Below are 24742 nucleotides of genomic sequence, written 5' to 3' on the forward strand. Positions count from 1 at the left end.
TGCCTCACACATGCTAGGCGAGCACACTGCTACTTGAGCCATATCCTCAGCCCATGGATTTAGCTTTAGTATACCATCTACTTTACCCCACTACATTTTCTCATTAAAATCAGAGCTTAACCTTAAGAAGTAAAATCAAAAATCAATAAATGGGATGGATTCAACTAAAAAGCTTCTTAGCAAAGAAACAATCAATAACATGAAGAGAGAACCTACAGAATGGGAGGAACCCTTTACCACATACACCTCAGATAGAGCACTAATCTCCAGGGTATATAAAGAACTCAAAAAACTTAACATCAAAAAAAACAAATAACCCAATCAATAAATGGGCGAAGGAACTAAATAGACACTTCACAGAAGAAGAAATACCATCGATCAACAGACATATGAAAAAATGTTCAACATCTCTAGCAATTAGATACAAATCAAAACTACTCTAAGATTTCATCTCACTCCAGTCAGAAATGGCAATTATCAAGAATATAAGCAACAATAAGTGCTGGCAAGGATGTGGGGGAAAAGTTGGGACTGCAAATTGGTGCAACCACTCTGAGAAGCAGTATAGAGATTCCTCAGAAAACTTGGAATGGAACCATCATTTGACACAGTTATCCTGCTCCATGATTTATACCCAAAGGATGTAAAACCAGCATGCTACAGTGATGCAGCCACATCAGTGTTTATAGTAGCTCAACTCACAATAGCTAAACTATGGAACCAACTTAGATGCCCTTCAACATATGAATGGATAAGAAAATGTGGTACATATAGACAATGGAATATTCCTCATCCTTAAAGAAGAATGAAATTATGGCATTTGCCGGTAAATGGATGAAGCTGGAGAATTGTGCTAAACGAAATAAGCCAAACCCAAAAAACTAAAGCCTGAATGTTTTCTCTGATAAGTGAATGCTAATCCATAATGGGGGGTGAGTGGGTGAGGAAGAACGAAGGAACATTGGATTGTGCAGAGGGGAGTAAGGGGAAGGGTTGTGGGGACAGAAAAGACCGCGGAATGAGATGGACATTATCAGCATATATTCATGTATGATTACACTACCAATGTGACTCTACACCATGTTTAGCCAGAGGAAGGAGAAGTTGTACTCCATTTGTTTTCAATGTGTCAAAATGCATTCTACTAATTAGAAAATAAAAGTAAAAGCAAAAACAATCAGAGCTTAACATTTTTATTACATAAGTAGTTAGGATGTAACATCAATAATATCACTGTGTCTATGTAAATAATATTTGCTACTGAATCAAATAGTGCACATTGGTAACATTCTTGGTAACATATGTAGGCATTTTAGTTATTCTTTATAGTTAATAATTGCATCATGTTGGCACAACTGTGTGCCGCAGTCTGGCTGGGCACAATTCAGGAGCCACTTGTCAAAAGAATCGAACTTTATTTTTAGAACACACACACTGCACCACACAGCTCCTCAGGAATTCCCTCAGAGCCCAACTGCCATCACCGGCTTCCCACAAGCCTCTCAACCTCCCCCACTCCTCCTGCTCTTGAAGCCGATTGGCTGGGTCACGTGGACGGAGCCAAAAAAAAGTCCCCCAATGAGCAGCTCCGTGGTCTGAAAGGGTAGGGAAACAGCCCAATGAGCATCACCGAAGAGGAGCCAAACAGTTGGCAGCTATAAGTTTGCTGGGGCCGCTGAGAGCCAATCATCAGCTGGCAGCTGGAAGTTTGCTGGCAGCTGGAAGTTTGCTGGGGCCCCTTTGGCTGTGGCTCTCAACATCTCCCCCTCTCTGTTTAAACAACAAGCATGTGGCTTAGGGACCATGCCTGCCTTAGGTTGTCCAATACTACATATGGTTCTTACCCGTCATTGGATGAGCTGACCTCAAGGCAACAGCCTCCTGTCTTAGGTTGGTACCATTGCAATTGGATCTTACCCATCATTGACTACCAGTCCAGCATACAGTAACACCTGTGGATAGGTCTTTGTACAGGGGGGCGGGGAGGTTCTTTGCCTCACCTCTGTTGGCCCCCAAATTTTAGCTGAACGACCATCACAAGCAGAAGGGAGGAAGATACACCAAGTCAATTGACGGCTCCTTTTGGAAAAGTTGTACCACCGATGACACCATCAGCAAAAATACCCCAGCACTACCACAAGTCGCTGCACCAACAGATAGGTCACAATGCATACAAGTGAGTTCACAATGCATACAAGTGATACATAGTCCAGACAAGTTCTGCAAGCAGTTCAGTGATAGCTATTGCAGAAGCTGTAGATTGGTTTTATCTTTGTCTTCACTGGCACTGGGATGAAGATAGGAATTCTGGCAATAATGGCTAAAGAAAAAAATTATGTAACATTCCAGGAGGCACTAAAAGAAAACAATTTCCTGAATAATTTACATTATCTTGAACAAAATTATTAAATATAATGAAAAGGAAAGGTGAAAGTAAACAAACAGATCTGTTAACCTCCTTTTTTGTTCACATATTAAAACAATCATCAACAGCTGTTTACCCAATTTAGATTAAACCATTTAAATCACGTGAATAAAAAAAAATTTGGATCCATTTTTTCACAAGCGCTCATCATATATGATATATGGACATCCGTACATACAAACATACAACATAAAACACAAGTGTGAACACATAATACATACAACACATAACATAATAGTAAAGGCCTTATAACTTTTTACAGGTGAAATCGCCATTGCAATGTTTAAAAACTCTATACTCAAAAAATAGAACTGATCAGCAAAACATTAACCTAGGACTGTATGAGCTCAAAAAAAAAAAAACAAAATAGAACTTCATGCTGTGGGAAAGGGCAATAATAAAATAGATATTGACAAAAGCATCCTGGTTCTGTCGCAGATGTAAGGGTAGCCAAACTGGAGTTCTGGATATCAGCTGTTATGGATTTGAGCCAAATCATCTTCTTTTTGGTCTATAGAAATAGCTTTAGTTAATCTCTCTGGAATCCAAACCATCTGCTGTTTTCCCTGTAGAGACACACAAACAGACCCCTGACTCCAGCAATCACTGGGTCAGGACCTTAGCTAATCTCCCTGGAATCCAAATCGGCTGATGTTCTCCCTGTGGAAACACACAAACAGACCCCCGACTCCAGACAATTACTGGGTCAGGACCTTTCCATTGTCCTGTTAGAATATCCTTCCAAAGTACCTTGGGCTTATGTACATTTTTTGGACACATATGCCTTTCCGAAGCACTAAGTCCTGATGAATCCAAATTTAAAAAGTTTAGAGTAAAAAGGGTTATTTTAAGTTTATCTTTGGGGAATATATACCCCTTCCCAATTCCCTCTTTTTGCTTTAATAAGTACATTTTAATAGTTTGATGAGCTCTTTCAATTATGCCTTGTCCCCGTGGATTGTATGGGATTCCTGTTATATGAGTAATGCCAAATGATGAGCAAAATTGTTTAAAAGAGGTAGAAGTATAACCAGGGGCATTATCTGTTTTTAACTGTTTTGGAATGCCCACAGTGGCAAAATTTTGTAAGCAATGAGCTATAATATCTTTAGTTTTTTCTCCAGCATGAAGGGAGCCCATCAAAACTCCGGAAGAAGTATCAACTGTAACATGCAAATATTTTAATTTTCCAAATTCTGGCAAGTGTGTGACGTCCATCTGCCAAATATGGTTAGGTATCAGTCCTCTAGGATTGACTCCAAGATTAACTTGTGGTAAAAAGGTCACACAATTTTGACATTGTTTTATTATTTGTCTAGCTTGTTCCTTAGTTATTTTAAAACACTTTTGTAAAGTATTAGCATTGACATGGAACTTTTTATGAAAATTTGTAGCTTCTTCTAGTGTGGAGAAAATATGTATGTCAAGTGTAGTTTTATCTGCTAAATCATTGCCCAAACTAAGGGCTCCAGGCAATCCTGTATGTGCCCTGATATGTCCTTTAAAGAATGGATCCTTTCTGTCCCAGATTAGACTTTGTATAGTGGAAAGCAAAGAGAAAACAGTAGAGGAAGGGGAAATCCTACCAGCATCTTCAAGGGATACTATAGCATTAACTATATACTGACTATCGGAAAATAAATTAAATACAGAATCTTTAAAGTATTAAAGCTTGTAATACTGCATTAACCTCTACCTTTTGAGCTGATTGTTTGAGTACTAAAAATGTAAAAGTTTGATCAGGTATAATTATTGCTGCTATACCATTATTTGATCCATCAGTGAATATATTTTGGAGCATTCATGATAGGTGTTTTTCTTGTCATTTTTGGAAAAATTACAGGATGCAATGACCAAAAAGACAATAAAGGATTAGATAGTAAGTGGTTATCAAATGAAACATTAGATTTGCACATGATTATTGCCCAAGCATGTAACTCATTAGCTAACTCATCAATTTGATCCATAGTATATGGAGTAATAATTTTATTGGGAGAAATTCCAAACACTCCCTTTGCTGCTTTTATTCCTTTGAGTATTAATTGTCCTACAGCCTCAGAATACCTGGTAAGAATAGTATTAGGAGAATGAGATAAATGTATCCATAATAATGGATCTTCTTTTTTTTTTTAATTTTTATTGTTGGTTGTTCAAAACATTACATAGTTCTTGATATATCATATTTCACATTTTGATTCAAGTGGGTTATGAACTCCCATTTTTACCCCATATACAGATTGCAGAATCACATCAGTTACACATCCACTGGTTTACATATTGCCATACTAGTGTCTGTTGTATTCTGCTGCCTTTCCTATCCTCTACTATCCCCCCTCACCTCCCCTCCCCTCTTCTCTCTCTACCCCATCTACTGTAATTCATTTCTCCCCCTTGTTTTTTTTCCCTTTCCCCTCACTTCCTCTTGAATGTAATTTTGTATAACCCTGAGGGTCTCCTTCCATTTCCATGCAATTTCCCTTTTCTCTCCCTTTCCCTCCCACCTCTCATCCCTGTTTCATGTTAATCTTCTTCTCATGCTCTTCCTCCCTACTCTGTTCTTAGTTACTCTCCTTATATCAAAGAAGACATGGTTTTTTAGGGAATGGCTAGCTTCACTTAGAATAATCTGCTCTAATGCCATCCATTTCCCACCAAATTCTATGATTTTGTCATTTTTTAATGCAGAGTAATACTCCATTGTGTATAAATGCCACATTTTTTTTTATCCATTCGTCTATTGAAGGGCATCTAGGTTGGTTCCACAGTCTTGCTATTGTGAACTGTGCTGCTATGAACATCGATATAGCAGTGTCCCTGTAATATGCTCTTTTTAGGTCTTTAGGGAATAGACCGAGAAGGGGAATAGCTGGGTCAAATGGTGGTTCCATTCCCAGCTTTCCAAGAAATCTCCATACTGCTTTCCAAATTGGCCACACCAATTTGCAGTCCCACCAGCAATGTACAAGTGTACCCTTTTCCCCACATCCTCGCCAGCACTTGTTGTTGTTTGACTTCATAATGGCTGCCAATCTTACTGGAGTGAGATGGTATCTTAGGGTGGTTTTGATTTGCATTTCTCTGACTGCTAGAGATGGTGAGCATTTTTTCATGTACTTGTTGATTGATTGTATGTCCTCCTCTGAGAAGTGTCTGTTCAGGTCCTTGGCCCATTTGTTGATTGGGTTATTTGTTTTCTCATTGTTTAATTTTTTGAGTTCTTTGTATACTCTGGATATTAGGGCTCTATCTGAAGTGTGAGGAGTAAAGATTTGTTCCCAGGATATAGGCTCCCTATTTACCTCTCTTATTGTTTCTTTTGCTGAGAAAAAACTTTTTAGTTTGAGTAAGTCCCATTTGTTGATTCTAGTTATTAACTCTTGTGCTATGGGTGTCCTATTGAGGAACTTGGAGCCCGATCCCACGGTATGTAGATAGTAGCCAACTTTTTCTTCTATCAGACACCGTGTCTCTGATTTGATATCAAGCTCCTTGATCCATTTTGAGTTAACTTTTGTGCATGGCGAGAGAAAGGGATTCAGATTCATTTTGTTGCATATGGATTTCCAGTTTTCCCAGCACCATTTGTTGAAGATGCTATCCTTCCTCCATTGCATGCTTTTAGCCCCTTTATCAAATATAAGATAGTTGTAATATTGTGGATTGGTTTCTGTGTCCTCTATTCTGTACCATTGGTCCACCGGCCTGTTTTGGTACCAGTACCATGCTGTTTTTGTTACTATTGTTCTGTAGTGTAGTTTGAAGTCTGGTATCGCTGTACCGCCTGATTCACACTTCCGGCTTAGAGTTGTTTTTGCTATTCTGGATCTTTTATTTTTCCATATGAATTTCATGATTGCTTTCTCTATTTCTACAAGAAATGCCGTTGGGATTTTGATTGGCATTGCATTAAACCTATAGAGAACTTTTGGTAATATCGCCATTTTTTTTTTATTGTTGGTTGTTCAAAACATTACATAGTTCTTGATATATCATATTTCACATTTTGATTCAAGTGGGTTATGAACTCCCATTTTACCCCGTATAGAGCTTGCAGAATCACATCAGTTACACTTCATTGCTTTACATATTGATATACTCATGTCTGTTGTATTCTGCTGCCTTTCCTATCCTCTACTATCCCCCCTCCGCTCCCCTCCCCTCCCTCCCCTCCCCTCTTCTCTCTCTACCCCCACTACTGTAATTCATTCCTCCCCCTTGTACTGTTTTTCCCTTTCCCCTCACTTCCTCTTGTATGTAATTTTGTATAACCCTGAGGGTCTCCTTCCATTTCCATGCAATTTCTCTTCTCTCTCCCTTTCCCTCCCACCTCTCATCCTTGTTTAATGTTGGTCTTCTTCTCGTGCTCTTCTTCCCTAGTCTGTTCTTAGTTACTCTCCTTATATCAAAGAAGACATTTGGCATTTGTTTTTAGGGCTTGGCTAGCTTTGCTTAGCATAATCTGCTCTAATGCCATCCATTTCCCACCAAATTCTATGATTTTGTCATTTTTTAATGCAGAGTAATACTCCATTGTGTATAAATGCCACATTTTTTTTATCCATTCGTCTATTGAAGGGCATCTAGGTTGGTTCCACAGTCTTGCTATTGTGAATTGTGCTGCTATGAACATCGATGTAGCAGTGTCCCTGTAGTATGCTCTTTTTAGGTCTTTAGGGAATAGACCGAGAAGGGGAATAGCTGGGTCAAATGGTGGTTCCATTCCCAGCTTTCCAAGAAATCTCCATACTGCTTTCCAAATTGGCCACACCAATTTGCAGTCCCACCAGCAATGTACAAGTGTACCCTTTTCCCCACATCCTCGCCAGCACTTGTTGTTGTTTGACTTCATAATGGCTGCCAATCTTACTGGAGTGAGATGGTATCTTAGGGTGGTTTTGATTTGCATTTCTCTGACTGCTAGAGATGGTGAGCATTTTTTCATGTACTTATTGATTGATTGTATGTCCTCCTCTGAGAAGTGTCTATTCAAGTCCTTGGCCCATTTGTTGATTGGGTTATTTGTTATCTTATTGTCTAATTTTCTGAGTTCTTTATATATTCTGGATATTAGGGCTCTATCTGAAGTGTGAGGAGTAAAGATTTGTTCCCATGATGTAGGCTCCCTATTTACCTCTCTTATTGTTTCTTTTGCTGAGAAAAAACTTTTTAGTTTGAGTAAGTCCCATTTGTTGATTCTAGATGTTAACTCTTGTGCTATGGGTGTCCTATTGAGGAATTTGGAGCCCGACCCCACAGCATGTAGGTCGTAGCCAACTTTTTCTTCTATCAGATGCTGTGTCTCTGATTTGATATCAAGCTCCTTGATCCATTTTGAGTTAACTTTTGTGCTTGGCGAGAGAAAGGGATTCAGATTCATTTTGTTGCATATGGATTTCCAGTTTTCCCAGCACCATTTGTTGAAGATGCTATCCTTCCTCCATTGCATGCTTTTAGCCCCTTTATCAAATATAAGAAAGTTGTAGTTTTGTGGGTTGGTTTCTGTGTCCTCTATTCTGTACCATTGGTCCATCCGCCTGTTTTGGTACCAGTACCATGCTGTTTTTGTTACTATTGTTCTGTAGTATAGTTTGAAATCTGGAATCGCTATACCACCTGATTCACACTTCCTGCTTAGTATTGTTATTGCTATTCTGGGTCTTTTATTCTTCCATATGAATTTCATGATTGCTTTCTCTATTTCTACAAGAAATGCCGTTGGGATTTTGATTGGCATTGCATTAAACCTATAGAGAACTTTTGGTAATATCGCCATTTTGATGATGTTAGTTCTGTCTATCCATGAACAGGGTATATTTTTCCATCTTCTAAGGTCTTCTTCAATTTCTCTTTTTAGGGTTCTGTAGTTTTCATTGTATAGGTCTTTCACCTCTTTTGTTAGGTTGATTCCCTAGTATTTTATTCTTTTTGAGGATATTGTGAACAGAGTGGTTGTCCTCGTTTCCATTTCAGAGGATTTGTCGCTGATATACAGGAATGCCTTTGATTTATGCGTGTTGATTTTATAACCTGCCACTTTGCTGAATTCATTTATTATCTCTAATAGTTTCTTTGTAGACCCTTTTGGGTCTGCTAGGTATAGAATCATGTCATCTGCAAATAGTGATAATTTAAGTTCTTCTTTTCCTATTTTTATGCCTTTAATTTCTTTCGTCTGTCTAATTGCTCTGGCCAGTGTTTCGAGAACTATGTTGAACAGAAGTGGTGAAAGAGGGCATCCGTGTCTTGTTCCAGATCTTAGAGGGAATGCCTTCAATTTTTCTCCATTCAGAATGATGCTAGCCTGAGGCTTAGCATAAATTGCTTTTACAATGTTGAGGTATGTTCCTGTTATCCCTAGTTTTTCTAGAGTTTTGAACATAAAGGGATGCTGTACTTTGTCGAATGCTTTTTCCGCATCTATCGAGATGATCATATGGTTCTTATCTTTAAGTCTATTGATGTGGTGAATAACATTTATTGATTTCCGTATATTGAACCAGCCTTGCATCCCAGGGTGAATCCTACTTGATCATGGTGCACAATTTTTTTGATATGTTTTTGTATCCGATTCGCCAGAATTTTATTGAGGATTTTTGCATCTAGGTTCATTAGAGATATTGGTCTGTAGTTTTCTTTCTTTGAATTGTCTTTGTCTGGTTTCGGAATCAGGGTGATGTTAGCCTCGTAGAATGAATTTGGTAGTTCTCCCTCTTTTTCTATTTCCTGAAATAGCTTGAAAAGTATTGGTATTAGTTCCTCTTTAAAGGTTTTGTAAAACTCTGCTGTAAACCCGTCCGGTCCTGGGCTTTTCTTAGATGGTAATCTTTTGATGGTTTCTTCTATTTCCTCAATTGATATTGGTCTGTTTAGGTTGTCTATATCCTCCTGACTCAATCTGGGCAGATTATATGACTTAAGAAATTTATGGATGCCTTCACTATCTTCTATTTTATTGGAGTATAAGGATTCAAAATAATTTCTGATTATCTTCTGTATTTCTGAAGTGTCTGTTTTGATATTGCCTCTTTCATCCCGTATGCTGGTAATTTGAGTTCTCTCTCTTCTTCTCTTCGTTAGCATGGCTAAGGGTCTGTCAATTTTATTTATTTTTTCAAAGAACCAACTTTTAGTTTTGTCAATTTTTTCAATTGTTTCTTTTGTTTCGATTTCATTAATTTCAGCTCTGATTTTAATTATTTCTTGCATTCTACTTCTTTTGCTGTTGTTTTGCTCTTCTTTTTCTAGGATTTTGAGATGAAGTATGAGATCATTTATTTGTTGGTTTTTTCTTTTTTTAAGGAATGCACTCCAAGCAATGAATTTTCCTCTTAGAACTGCTTTCAATGTGTCCCATAGATTCCGATATGTTGTGTCTGTGTTTTCATTTAACTCTAAGAATTTTTTAATTTCCTCCTTGATGTCTTCTAAAACCCATTGATCATTCAGTAACCTATTGTTCATTCTCCAAGTGATGCATGATTTTTCCTTCCTTCTTTTATCGTTGATTTTCAGTTTCATTCCATTATGATCAGATAAGATGCATGGTATTATCTCTACTCCTTTATATTGTCTAAGAGTTGCATTGTGACATAATATATGATCTATTTTTGAGAAGGATCAATGTGCTGCTGAGAAAAAAGTATAGCTGCTTGATGTTGGGTGGTATATTCTATATATGTCAATTAAGTCTAGGTTGTTAATTGTATTATTGAGTTCTATAGTTTCCTTATTCAACTTTTGTTTGGAAGATCTGTCCAGTGGTGAGAGAGGTGTGTTGAAGTCTCCCATGATTATTGTATGGTGGTCTATTAGACTCTTGAATTTGAGAAGAGTTTGCTTGATGAACATAGCAGCCCTGTTGTTTGGGGCATATATATTTATGATTGTTATGTCTTGTTGGTGTATGGTTCCCTTGAGCAGTATGTAGCGTCCCTCTTTATCCCTTTTGATTAATTTTGGCTTGAAATCTATTTTATTTGATATGAGTATGGACACTCCTGCTTGTTTCCGCAGTCCATATGAGTGATATGATTTTTCCCAACCTTTCACCTTCAGTCTATGTATATCTTTTCCTATCAAATGCGTCTCCTGCAGGCAGCATATTGTTGGGTCTTGTTTTGTGATCCATTCAACTAGCCTATGTCTCTTAATTGGTGAATTTAAGCCATTAACATTTAGGGTTTTTATTGAGATATGGTTTGTTCTTCCAGCCATAATTTGTTTATTAATGCTATTAAACCTGATTTGTTTTCCTCTTTGATTATTTTCCCGCCTTTACTGTCCTACCTCCCACTGAATATCGCCATTTTGATGGTGTTAGTTCTGCGTATCCATGAACAGGGTATATTTTTCCATCTTCTAAGATCTTCTTCTATTTCTCTCTTTAGGGTTCTGTAGTTTTCATTGTATAAGTCTTTCACCTCTTTTGTTAGGTTGATTCCCAAGTATTTTATTTTTTTTGAGGATATTGTGAATGGAGTGGTTGTCCTCATTTCCATTTCAGAGGATTTGTCCCTGGTATACAGGAATGCCTTTGATTTATGCGTGTTGATTTTATATCCTGCCACTTTGCTGCATTCATTTATTAGCTCTAATAGTTTCTTTGTAGACCCTTTTGGGTCTGCTAGGTATGGAATTATGTCCTTTTCAAATAGTGATAATTTAAGTTCTTCTTTTCCTATTTTTATGCCTTTAATTTCTTTCGTCTGTCTAATTGCTCTGGCCAGTGTTTCGAGAACTATGTTGAACAGAAGTGGTGAAAGAGGGCATCCGTGTCTTGTTCCAGATTTTAGAGGGAATGCCTTCAATTTTTCTCCATTCAGAATGATGCTATTTTGAGGCTTAGCATAGATAGCTTTTACAATATTGAGGTATGTTCCTGTTATCCCTAGTTTTTCTAGAGTTTTGAACATAAAGGGATGCTGTACTTTGTCGAATGCTTTTTCTGCATCTATTGAGATGATCATATGGTTCTTATCTTTAAGTCTATTGATGTGGTAAATAACATTTACTGATTTCCGTATATTGAACCAGCCTTGCATCCCAGGGATGAATCCTACTTGATCATGGTGCACAATTTTTTTTGATATGTTTTTGTATTCGATTTGCCAGAATTTTATTGAGGATTTTTGCATCTAGGTTCATTAGAGATATTGGTCTGTAGTTTTCTTTCTTTGAATTGTCTTTGTCTGGTTTAGGAATCAGGGTGATGTTGACCTCGTAGAATGAATTTGGAAGTTCTCCCTCTTTTTTCCATTTCCTGGAATAACTTGAAAAGTATTGGTATTAATTCTTCTTTAAAGGTTTTGTAAAACTCTGCTATATACCCATCTGGTCCTGGGCTTTTCTTAGTTGGTAGTCTTTTGATGGTTTCTTCTATTTCCTCAATTGATATTGGTCTGTTTAGGTTGTCTATATCCTCCTGACTCAATCTGGGTAGATCATATGACTTAAGAAATTTATGGATGCCTTCACTATCTTCTATTTTATTGGAGTATAAGGATTCAAAATAATTTCTGATTATCTTCTGTATTTCTGAAGTGTCTGTTGTGATATTGCCTTTTTCATCCCGTATGCTAGTATTTTGAGTTCTCTCTCTTCTTCTCTTTGTTAGTATGGCTAAGGGTCTATCGATCTTATTTATGTTTTCAAAGAACCAACTTTTAGTTTTGTCAATTTTTTCAATTGTTTATTTTGTTTCAATTTCATTAATTTCAGCTCTGATTTTAATTATTTCTTGCCTTCTACTTCTTTTGCTGTTGTTTTCCTCTCTTTTTCTAGGATTTTGAGATGAAGTATGAGATAATTTATTTGTTGTTTTTTCCTTTTTTTAAGGAATGAACTCCAGGCAATGAATTTTCCTCTTAGAACTGCTTTCATTGTGTCCCATAGATTCCGATATGTTGTGTCTGTGTTTTCATTTATCTCTAAGAATTTTTTAATTTCCTCCTTGATGTCTTCTATAACCCATTGATCATTCAGTAACCTATTGTTCATTCTCATAATAATGGATCTTCTTGCCAAAATACTCCTGTAGGAATACTTTTTGTTGGTAGTACAATAAATAATAAAGGCAAATTTGTATCAATTCTATCCAAATGCATATTTTCCATATATGTTTCAATGATTTTTAATGCCTTTCTTGCTTCAGGCGTTAACATTCGGGGTGAATTTGTATCTGATGGACCTTTTAGGATATCAAATAAAGGTCCTAACTCTCCTGTTGGTATACCTAGATAAAGCCTTATCCAATTTATGTCTCCTAATAACTTTTGAAAGTCGTTAAGTGATTTGAGTTGATCTACTCGTATTTGAATTTTTGGTGGATGGACCATGGTTGAGGATAATAGAACTCCTAAATAATTAATTGGAAAATTTAATTGTACTTTATCTATTGCTATTTCTAGATTATAATTTTTTAATAAATTTGTAGGTGTGGCACCTATCAATGTGTTTTTATCTTTGTGTGCTAATAATACATCATCCATATAGTGAAATATTTGTAGTTCAGGATTTTGATTTCTAAGTGGCTGGATTGCTTTATTAACATAAATTTGACACATAGTTGGGCTGTTAGCCATCCTTGAGAGGGAGTACTTTCCATTCATATCTCTGATCAGGACCTTCATGATTCAGTGCAGGGATAATAAATGCAAAACGTGGACTATCCTCAGGATGAATTTGAATTGAAAAAAAAAACAATCTTTAATATCTATAACTAAAACATACCAGGTTTTTGGCAAAGCAGACAATTGAGGAATCCCCAATTGAGCAGGTTTCATAATAACCATCTCATTATTAATGGCTCTTAAGTCTTGCAATAATCTCCATTTACCAGATTTCTTTTTGATGATAAAAATGGGAGTATTATGGGGAGATACAGAAGGTTGTATATGTCCTTCTGCTAATTGTTGTCTGACCAGGTCATGGGCTGCTTGTATCTTTTCTTTAGTCAGGGGCCACTGAGGAACCCATATTGGTCTTTCTGATTTCGAAGTAATTTTTATTGTCTCTGTGACCCCTTCTTAAAACCTAATCCATGTCTATTTATTCCTTGATCATTTGAATTGGTGCTGCTATACCTTGTTTTTGTTCTCCTAATCTTTTTTCTTTCCTAAAATCTTGTCTAGCCCTAATAGTGGGTGCATTTTGATTGATGTTATTTGTTAATGTTAGTCCTAATTGATCTAGGACATCTCGTCCCCATAAATTTACAGGAAGATGATCCAATACATATGGCTGTATAGTTCCTTCACATCCTTCAGGATCCTTCCAATCTAATACCATTGCACTTCTATGGGGATTAGCCGCCACTCCTAGGCCTCGAAGCGTTTGAGTGGCTTGTTGTAATGGCCAATGTTTTGGCCATTCTTGACAAGAGATGATGCTAAGGTCTGCAACTGTATCCAGTAGCCCATTAAATTCATGTCATTGAACATTTAGTTTTAGCATGGGGCGAGAATCTAAATTTAAAGAAAGCATAGCCCAGTCTACACCTGTGGAGCCTAATCCCCTGGAACCTCTTTCTATAGTACGATTGGAAAATTTATCATGTAGGCTGGGTATTATTAGTAACTGTGCTATTCTATCTCCTGGTGAAATTAGTGATATACCCTTTGGAAAACTGGCTATAATTTTTATTTCACCTTCATAATTGGGATCAATTACACCAGGACTTATCATAAGTCCTTTTAGAGTGGAAGAACTGCGTCCCAATAATAAGCCTACTGTTCCTTTGGGAAGAGGTCCTTTTACCCCTGTGGGAATGATTTGAACTCCCATCTCTGGAGTTAGTACTGTTCTGGCGGAGGCGCAGATGTCCAATCCTGCGCTTCCTCTGGTTTGTCTAGTGAGGGATTTAATGGACAATGTGTCCTGGGCACTACCCTGATGGGGTTGCTGGGTTCCTCCACTGCTCCGTATATTTGTGGTCATGGGCCCTGGAGCATTGGGCCCCCCTGTCCATTTTTTGGCAATGGAGCATGATGTCTTTCTCCATGATATCGTGGATAGACACTTCGTCCTTGTTCGTTTTTTGATAATGGAATACCCTCTATGGTGGTTTGAGAATGGCATTCATTAGCCCAGTGTCTCCCTCTAAGGTATTGTGGGCAAATACCCAGTATTCTACTTCTTTGATACCTAGTTTTGTTAAACCCTCCTCCTATGGGGCAATTCCTTTTAAAATCTCTTGTTTGTTCATAATTGTAGCATGTTTTTGTCCTGGCATCTAAAATCTGTTGTACTGCAGCTGCCACAACTTGCCCTTGTTCATTAATGTCTCTACATAATTTAATATATGTGTTTAAATCTTCATGTTTCCATGGTCTAATGACTTCTCTGCACCAACGATTTGCTTGCTCATAAGCCAGTTGTTTTATTAATGGCATTGCTTGTTCTGTATTCCCCAAAACTCTGGTAGCTGTTTGAATAAGCCTATCTACGAATTCAGCATAAGGTTCATTAGCTCCTTGTATTACCTTAGATAATTGATCTTGTAAACCTCCATGTCCTCGTAAAGTCTTCCATGCCCTAACTGCATCTACAGCAATTTGTGAGTATAATTGGCTCAACTGTGTAGTCATTGGAAAAAGATAAAGTTGAGTGATATTCATACAGCACACAAGCAAAACATTTAAAATTTAAATATTTAAAGATGTTAAATGATAAAAAAACAGTAGAAGAAAATATGGGCAAATTTCTCTATAATGTTATAGTAGAAAGGCCTTTGTAAAGCTAACTCAAAAATCTAAAAGCAGTAAAAGAAGAGATTAATAAATTCTATTGCATAGAACAATTAAAAAATTGTTCATAGCAAAAGATGTCATACGTTAAAAAAAAGAGTTTGCAATTTGTAATGTAGGCTAATATTCTGTTTACAATAAGGGCTCCTTCTTATAGAAAAAGGAAAGACCAGTAAAGAAAATGGCAAATGACAGACATATTCAATCCATAGGAAAGGAAATAGTCCTTAAGCATATAAAATGCTCCCTATGCTCATGCATGAGAGAGAGGATAATGCATCTATATAATCTTTTAATACTTTTTTGGTCAATAGATTGATTTACTCTTTGACTTGGAATTCTCATTTTTGAGAGTCTGTTTTATAGATGAAACTATACATGTTTACACACACACACACACACACACACACACACACACGTACATACACAGTAGTGTTTTTGATATTTAGGGATATTGGTTCTAAGATCATCCCCCAGTGGATACCAAAATTTGCAGATGCTCAAGTACCTTATTTAAAATGGCATGGTATATGCATGTAATCTATGATAATAGAATCCCGCATATTTAAATCATCTGCTACTTATAGTACCTAATATAATGTAAATGCTATGTAAATAGTCGTTTTAGTGTATCATTTAGGGAATAATGACAAGTAGAAAGTCTGTACATGTTTAGAACAAACACAAATTTGTTATTTTCATTTATTATATATGACAGCAGAATGCATAACAATTCATATTACACATATAGAACACGAATTTTCATATCTCTGGTTGTATACAAAGTATATTCACACCATTTGTGTCTTTATACATGAACTTAGGCAATGATGTCCATCTCATTCCACCATCTTTTTTACATTCCTTGCTTCCCTCCCTTCCCATCCCTCCCCTTTGCCCTATTTAGAGTTCCAGACACAAATGTTTAAAAATATTTTCAATCCCTGGTTGGTTCATCTACCAATGCAGAGTTCATGGATATGAAGGACTAACAGTATATGATTATTCATTACAGTCTTGCATGTAATGGTAAGAATTGGAGAAATAAACTAAATATACGGCAATAGAGGCTTGTTTCATGAAACTATAGTACAGATTTTCCAACACTTCTATCTAGTGCCCACTGACTTTTTTTTCCAAACGTTAACATATAAAATTGGTTATTTTTAAAAAATTTTTTCTTTCTATAAATTTAATGCAGTTCTTGGTTCTCCTACTTTGACCTGGACTGGGTGGTCTAGTTTCTTTTGTACAGCAGTAATCTTGGGCCTTGCCTTTACTTTCTCCTTGGTTGCAGCACCTGTTTCTTAGATCTCATGTCATCTTTGCAAGCATAATTTTTTGATTCTTGATTATTTAAAAAAAATGTTTTTATTATTCTCTCAATTGTTAATTTGTCTTGATATTAGAACTTATGTTGAAAAAGTTTGGTTTTTGAAGATATTGTGGCACTTTATTCTACCCACAATCAAATTTATAAAATATCCTTTAGCCATTTCTTTTCCCATTTTACCTACTTATTTCCACTATTGAGGTTTATATTTTTCCTTTGTTATTTGTGTTTGAACTTTGTTTTATAAAGAAGAAAGTAAAAATCAGATAAGGTTCATTGCCTTTTATGTTTTACTCAAAACTAAAAGCATTACTAGAAAAATGAAATTTTAAAAAGACATGAAAAATGTAGACTCCAGTTTGTTGCTTTTCAATTCCATATACAAAATTAACTCAGTTCTGTATATTTTCATGAACTACCCTTTCAGCAGCATGGATGCAGACTGCCTTCTCTAACTCATTTATTGTTCTATCTCTTTTCTTTCTGAAGTCCTTTTCTTGCCTGCTTTTAGAATTTAGAAAAAATTTTCATTAGTGGATATGCTGTGGAAAATTCCTAGTTTCATTTGTCAGAAAGTATCTTGGTTTTACTTGAATTCTTATAAGAAATTTTTGTTGTACAAAATTATATTTTTGGCATCTTGAAAATAACCTTTCCACTGTGTTTTTGAGAAGTTACCCATTTAATTGTTGTTAAGGACCAATTGATTATGTCTTTTTAAAAAGTATTATTGATTAATCTAAATATCTTCTTGTATTTTTCTCCTCTAGGGAATACAGTGAGTAACCTGATTATGATCATACCTCCAATTTTGGGTGCAATTCAGAGTATTAGAGATGGACTAGAAAAGCGGTACATTGGTTCTTATTTAGCACTCACAGGTACGTATAACATTTCATCTGAAAAAAAAAAAAAGATATATAATGTACTGGTGAACTATTTTCCTTTTTCATTTCTAAAAGTAGTTTTCAATTTTGTGTTATTACACAACATATCCTGAAACTTCAAAATTAAAACTCCATAAACCTTGCCAATGAATTGAACTACACACTGAATGAATTTTTTAATAATAAAATATTTTAATATACAGAAAATAGAGGTAATATAATTAACATAAACATATCTCTTACCATCCAGCTTTGTCAGATCATAACAGTTTGGAATATTTGTTTCAGATCTTAACTTTTTCTACTACAAGGGACTATACTAGTGCAGATAAAATTGAAACTTTCTTTGTATTTCGGCCTGATTCCCCCTTAGCTTCCTAACCTCTCCCCCAAGACCTAACCTTTATCCTGAATTTGATCCTTATGACATTTTTTGATTCTTATAACTTTCTCAGATGCTTTTATGTATATATGCACACATATGTACTCTTAAAATATACATAATATTTTTAAAAGTACATATAATATGGTTTTGCATAGTTTCATACTTTTTGGAAATAATGCCGTACTTTATCTAGTAATAAATAATGCCCTACTTTATCTAACCTTTTGCAATTTATCCACTTGTCTGTGAGGGAGGGACTATGTTTTAGTCATCTTTGTACCCCCATGGTCCTCAGTAAGTGGTGGATGGATGGATGAATCAACTTTACCAGGGCCTAAAGTGTTATGTTCTTGCATCATCATAATAAAGGGAAAAAAAACCAAACACAGTGAAGGAAGTGGATTCTAGTTTATTTTTTAAATTTAACACTCTAAACATTTGTTTTATATAATGCTAAACACAATTTCTTTTGTTTTAGCTCACTTAGGGTATTATTTATACAAGGACAGAAAGGACTTCCAGTTATCACAATTATAAACTAGTATATTGTGTGAGATTCTACCATAATTAATCATATATTTTGTGAGACTTCAGAATCTATTATTCATATACATGGAGTTTTAAGAAAGGAACTTGAATTATCTCAAAAAGAAGACACCTGTGAATTTAGGCCTTAACTTTGTATCCTGGGTTGTTTTAAGAATGTTTATAAAATACAATCAGATCAGAATATTAAAAACTTCAGTAGTCTTACCAAAGGGAGCTGTCTTAAACTAAGAAACTTGTTAGTCACCCAAAACCTTTACTCTGTACATAAAATGGACAGAAAAAAATTAATTTTCATACAAAATTATACTCTAAAAGGAAAACGGAATCAAAATATTTTGGCCAATGTAAGTTCTTTCCACAACTAACTCTGAAACAGAAGAAAACCATAACATATTCCTCCTAATTGAATTAAATAGCCTCAAGCAAATAAATGAATACAAAATTTAAAAGGTAGACCTGCAAAATGATAGAATGAAAAAGGTTGCCCACGTCCATCTCCTATACCACCAAGAAGTCTGCATCCTCCCACAGACAAAAGTTCCTTTGTGAAAGACTCAGGATTTAAGTAGGAGACTTGAATGGGATCCTGGTGGAGAGTCTTTTGAGAATGCAGACCCAAACCCAGGCAACAGATATACTAATATTGCTCCTGAGTTCAAACCTAGAAAAAGCCCTGTTCCCCTAAAGGCTTGATTTAATCCTTGGGCCCACAATCAATACCATCTGCCAAGGGATCCAGGAAGAACCATAAATTTCTAGTGCCTTAGCAGAGAGATTCAGTTACCTGCTAACATTGGTTTTGGCAGCAGATCTAAAAGCTACCCTGTTGCTTGGCTCCAATTCCCCTCAATTGTGGTCCTAAGTTAGGACTACTCACACAAGGACATTGAGGGAGACTTGCCTGTCTTTAAAAGTCCATCAACTACCCATCTGTCAGAACCTCTGTGACATGCTTGCTAGCCTCCATCTCACAACAGATACTGAGATAGCCTGCTCTTAGCTCTGGTCTCTCTCACTGCAGTTAGAAATTTCTAATAGCTTGTCTCTGTTAGGAACTGCTGGGAGATGCATGCCTATGTGTTTCTTTAGGATGGGCTTACCATCCTCTGTCCCACAGCAAATCTTGATTGGTTCAATTTTAGCTCAAGCCCCTATTGCCATAGTTGGGCATCTGTCACACCTGTGTGAGGAATTGGAAGGTTTTCTGGGCTTTAGTCCCTGGCAAGGTTTTCCACATAGCTAGGTAACTCCTTGGTTCTTCCATAGACATAAGTGATTGGGCTCTACATCAGCCTTAGCGCCCTCATAAGGTTCTTGGCAAATCTGGTCTTAAGACACCCTCTAGTGCTAAAATGGCTTCATCAGTCACAGGCTTACAGAATCCAAATCAGAATGCCTAGAACTTATCGACAGACTTAGTGAAGAAGGATGATGACAAAGCCAGACTATGAAGGTTGGCGTAAACCCTTAATTCTTCAGTTTGGAAACATTCAAAAGCATTAAAAACAAGCAGGAGAATATTACTCATCAAATAGAATAAGGTGCCAGTGACTGACCCTAGTAAGATTGAGGTATGCAACCTATCAAAGAATTCAAAAGAGCTTACTACAACAAAGTTCAGTAGACTTCATGAAAACACAGAAATAATTCAGAAATTTATCAGAGAAGTTTAACAGAGATTGAAATAGTATTTTAAAAATTCAAACACATCCTGGATTTGAAAAATATAATGAATGAAATGAAAAATGTAATAGAACACTTCATCAGGATGACTCATCAAGCAGAAGAAAGAATCTATGGACACAAGGACAGGTTATTAGAGTATATATAGTCAGAGTAGAAAACATTAAAAAAGAAGGAAGAAATCTAAAGGGATTTAATGGACTAACATCACGAATAAATATATGGGTCATTGGAATTCAAAAAGCAGTAGAGAAAGATAAAGGGATAGAAAGTTTATTTAAAGAAATGATAGCATAAAATTCTCAAAACTGATGAAGGATATGTCTTTCCAGTACAGGAAAGTGAAAAGTCACTAATGTGGTTAAATCCAAATAAGAATCCACCAAGAATCATTATAATCATATTATTAAAGGTCAAAGCCAAAGAAAGATCCTGAAAGCAGCAAGAGAAAAAAAAAAGCAAATAACATAAAAAGGACTCTCAACACACCTACTTCAGAATTCTCAGTTGAACCCATATAGGCTGGAAGAAAGTAGAATAATATATTCAAAGTACTAAAAGAAAAAAACCTGCCAAGAATATTATACCCAGCAAACCTGTCCTTAAGAAATGAAGGAGAGGGCTAGGGTTGTAGCTCAATGGTAGAGCAATTGCTAGCACGTGTGAGACACTGGGTTTAATCCTCAGTACCACATAAAAAATAATAAATAAATAAAGGTATTGTGTCCATCTACAACTAAAAATATATTTTTTTTAAAAAAAAAGAAAGAAATGAAGGAGAGAGAAAGACTTCCAGACAAATAAAAGCTGAGGAATTTATCACTTCCAGGCCCACTTTGCAAGAAATGCTGAAAGGGTTTTCCAAGCTGACATAAAAGAATATCAATGAGTAACATGAAATTATCTGAAGGTATATAACTCACCATCAAATAGTAAATATGGAAGCAAATGCAGAGTGCTCTAAAGTAATGAATGGTGGGATATAAACACATCTTTAGAATGAAGGGTAAAAGACAAAACTATTAAAATAGTAGTAACTAATAGTTATATACATTATAAAATTATGTAATTATGACATCATAAATTTAAATTATGTCGAGGAAAGGAGTTAAAGTATAAAGATTTTTTTTGGTTTTATGTTATCAAACATAAGTTTTTATTTACTTAATATAAATATATAACTACAGAGTATTCTTGGTAAACCTCACGGTAACCACAAAACAAAAACTTCTAATTGAAAAAAGCAAGGAATAAAAACATAATACTAGGGAAAAATCACTTAACTACAGAGGAAGACAGTAAGAGAGGAAGATAGGACATACCAAACAACTACAAAACATAACAATATGCCATAGTAAGCCCTTACCTGTCAATAATTACCTTGAATATAAATGGATTAAATTCTCTAATTAAAGGACATAGAGTGGCTGAATGGATTGAAAAAAACAAAACTCAACTGTATGCTGCCTTCAAGAGACTCACCTCACCTATGACTTTCTTTGATTCAAAATCTATATGTGTGTGGAAAGAAAACATTAGCTAGGCACAGCAGCACATGCTTGTAATCCCAGCTCTTTGGGAGGCCAAAGCTGGAGGATCTGAAGTTGAAGGCCAGTCTGGACAACTTACTGAGACTCTGTCTCACAATAAAATAAATAAAAAGTACTGGGGATATAGCTCAGTGCTAGAGCATCCTGGGTTCAATCCGCAGTATTACAAAAGAAAAGACAAGGTTGACAGATTGAATAACACAGAGAATAAAAATGAAGAGATGCAAAGTGATATTCTATCCAAATGGAAACCAAAAGGGAGTAGGATCAGCTATACTAATGTCATATAAAATAGACTTTCATGCAAAAATTGTAAAAAGAGACAAAGTTGGTAATTATATAATTATAAAGGGTCAATTTAGAAAGTGGATAGAAGAATTGTAAATATATATATACACATTAAAGCAAATGTTGTACATCTAAGGGGAGACATAAACTACAATTCAGTAATAGAAGGAAGCATCAACACCCTACTTACAGAAATGGACAAATCATCTAGACAAAAATCAACAAAAAATTAGCAGATTTTAACTGCACTCTAGACCAAGTAGACCTAACAAACATTTACAGAACATTCCCCACAACAGGTAGCCAATATACATTTGTCTCAACAACATATGGAACATTCTCCGTGATAAATTATGTCCAGTCACAAAGCTAAGCCTTAACAATTAGAAGATTTAAATAATTTCAAGTACCTTTTCTGACCAGAAAGATATAAAACTAGAATTAGTAAATGGAATAACTTCAAAAACTACAAATACATAGAAACTAAAGAACATGCTCCTGAACAACCAATGAGTTAATAAAGAAATTAGAGGGGAAATTTAAAATTTTCTTGACATGAATGAAATTTTTTGAAACACAATATACCAAAACTTGTGGGATACAAGAAAGCAGTTCAAAGAAGGAAGTTTATAGTTGTAAATGTCTACATAAAAAAGGAAAGATAATTGCTAATAAACAACTTTCAGCAAAGAAGAAGAAAAACAAGAACAAACTGAAAGTAATAGAAGGAAGGAAATAATAAATATCAAAGCAGAAATAAATAGAATATAAAAAATAGAAAAGATAAATGAAATGAAGAGTTGGGCTTTTTGGAGAGATTAAAAAAGACTCAAAATCAGAGATGAAAAATAATCTATTATAGCTGATACCCCAAGATTACAAGGGGCATGAAGTATTATTGTAAACAGTTATATGGCAACAAATTGGATAAGCTAGAAGAAATATATCAATTCCTGGGTACAATCAGTTTACCAAGTATTATAAAATACCATCTCCAGTCACTGGGGTAAAGATGATGTTTTAATAATTGATGCTGGAAAAAAGAATGTGTACCTTACATAATCCCAAGAATAAATTCATAATTGATTAGAAGCCTAAATGTTAGAAACTAAAATATTTTATGTACTAAAAGAAAATACATGTGATATGTTTATATATCCAGTGTTTGGGGAAAGACTTTCTATGATTCAAAAACTATATGTGTATGTAAAGAAAAGATTAGCTAGGCATAACAGCACAAGCCTGTAATCCCAGCTCCTGGGAGGATCTGAAGTTGAAGGCCAGTCTGAACAACTTAGACTCTGTCTCACAGTAAAAAAAAAAGAAAGAAAAGAAAAGTACTGGGGATATAGCTCATTGATAGAGCATCCTGGGTTCAATCCCCAGTATTACAAAAGAAAAGGTTGACAGATTGAATTATATAAAAATAGAAACTTTTGCATGATTAAAAAAAAGTCATAAGCAAACTTAAAAGCAAAGGCCAAATGGTAAAAGTGTCTGTAACATACCACAATAAAAGATCTAATATTCTTAATATAAAGTAATTTTAAAATATGGAATATAAAAAGGACAAAATATTCAGTAGGAAAAAAAATGGTCAAAGGCAGAAAATTCTCCAAGAGAGATATAAAAGTCACAAGTACAAGACAAAATATTTAGTGTACTCATAATAAGAGAATTTCAAATGAAAAGTACACTGACACATATTATTTATCATTTATCAAATTAGCAGAAAGTCAAACACTTAACAAATCCTATTTTAACAAGGCAATGAGAGAATTTGGCATTTTTCATGTATTACCAGTGAGAATGCAAAATTTTTGTGGGTGAATTTGGCAATATTTAACAAAACTATATATGCATTTATCCTTGACTAAGTAGCCACACTTCCACATAACTTTAGACATAGCATTCTCATTACATATCCCCAGTCTCTATACAATAGAAAATTCAGTTGTCTTGAACCTTACTTTGCTAAGTTTACTTACTACACGTTTATTGGTAATAATACAGGTATAACAATTCTGAAGCTGCTATTATATGCATTTTTGAACTGAGCAAATGAAATCTATATTGATATTATTAGGAGCTAGGGTTCTCACTGTGAAGGAGAAATATTTGGGAGGGAATAGGCAAAGAACTTTGTGGTAATGGGCTGGAATGAGAAGTATCAACCATAATTTCTTCAAACTATTTCAAATGTTCTATCTTTGGATAGAGTCTGTGACCCTTTGATAGCAATGTACATACCTAATGCCCAGGTCTTATATATAAAACTCTTTCCTCACTAAAAGAAATGAAAACTTTTTTGAGAAGTAGCTAATTTCTGGGCTGAAGCAGGAAGAGTACAAAATGAGTCGGGAACATCTTGTCATACAGAAAGTAAGAAAGTGCTTAAAAAAAAATAAGAGGGAAGCCAGGTGTGGTGGTACACACCTGTGATCCCAGCAGCTTGGGAGGCTGAGGCAGGAGGCTCATGAGTTCAAAGCCAGCCTCAGCAATTTATTGAGGCGCTAAACAACTCAGTGAGATCTTGCCTCTAAATAAAATACAAAATAGGGTTGGGGATTGGTTGAGTGCCCCTGAGTTCAATCCCCAGTACACCCCCCCCCCCAAAAAAAAAAGAAGAAGAAGAAATCTTTCGAATTTGACCATTGCACTGTGAATCTTGTAAGAGATTGTCCCTAGTTAGGGAATATAGTCATCCATCAGACCATGGGGGATTGGTCCCAGGACCTTTCCCCTCAGATACTTAAGTGACTTAAGTGACTACTTAAGTGACTTGAATAGTGATATAGTATTTGCATATAACATATGCATATCTCCCATGTACCTTAAATATCTCTAGATTACTTATGATACCTAATATATGAGTAGCTATTATACTGTGTTGTTTAGG

The 24742-nt window shown here is 35.5% G+C and overlaps 1 protein-coding gene across 3 annotated transcripts in view; it reads left to right on the forward strand.

Annotated features, from left to right (window-relative positions):
• The window catches only part of Acer3 (alkaline ceramidase 3), a 187913-nt gene that overhangs the window by 58087 nt on the left and 105084 nt on the right, over positions 1-24742 (forward strand). For all 3 annotated transcript variants that reach the window (XM_026387342.2, XM_026387340.2, XM_026387341.2), the window contains exon 2: positions 17272-17382. In XM_026387342.2, the coding sequence (XP_026243127.1) occupies positions 17295-17382 (88 nt within the window). In that variant the 5' untranslated portion in view covers positions 17272-17294. The remainder of the gene's footprint in view (positions 1-17271; positions 17383-24742) is intronic.

The sequence above is a fragment of the Urocitellus parryii genome, chromosome 4 (genome assembly GCF_045843805.1).
Source record: "Urocitellus parryii isolate mUroPar1 chromosome 4, mUroPar1.hap1, whole genome shotgun sequence".
Lineage (NCBI taxonomy): Eukaryota > Metazoa > Chordata > Mammalia > Rodentia > Sciuridae > Urocitellus > Urocitellus parryii.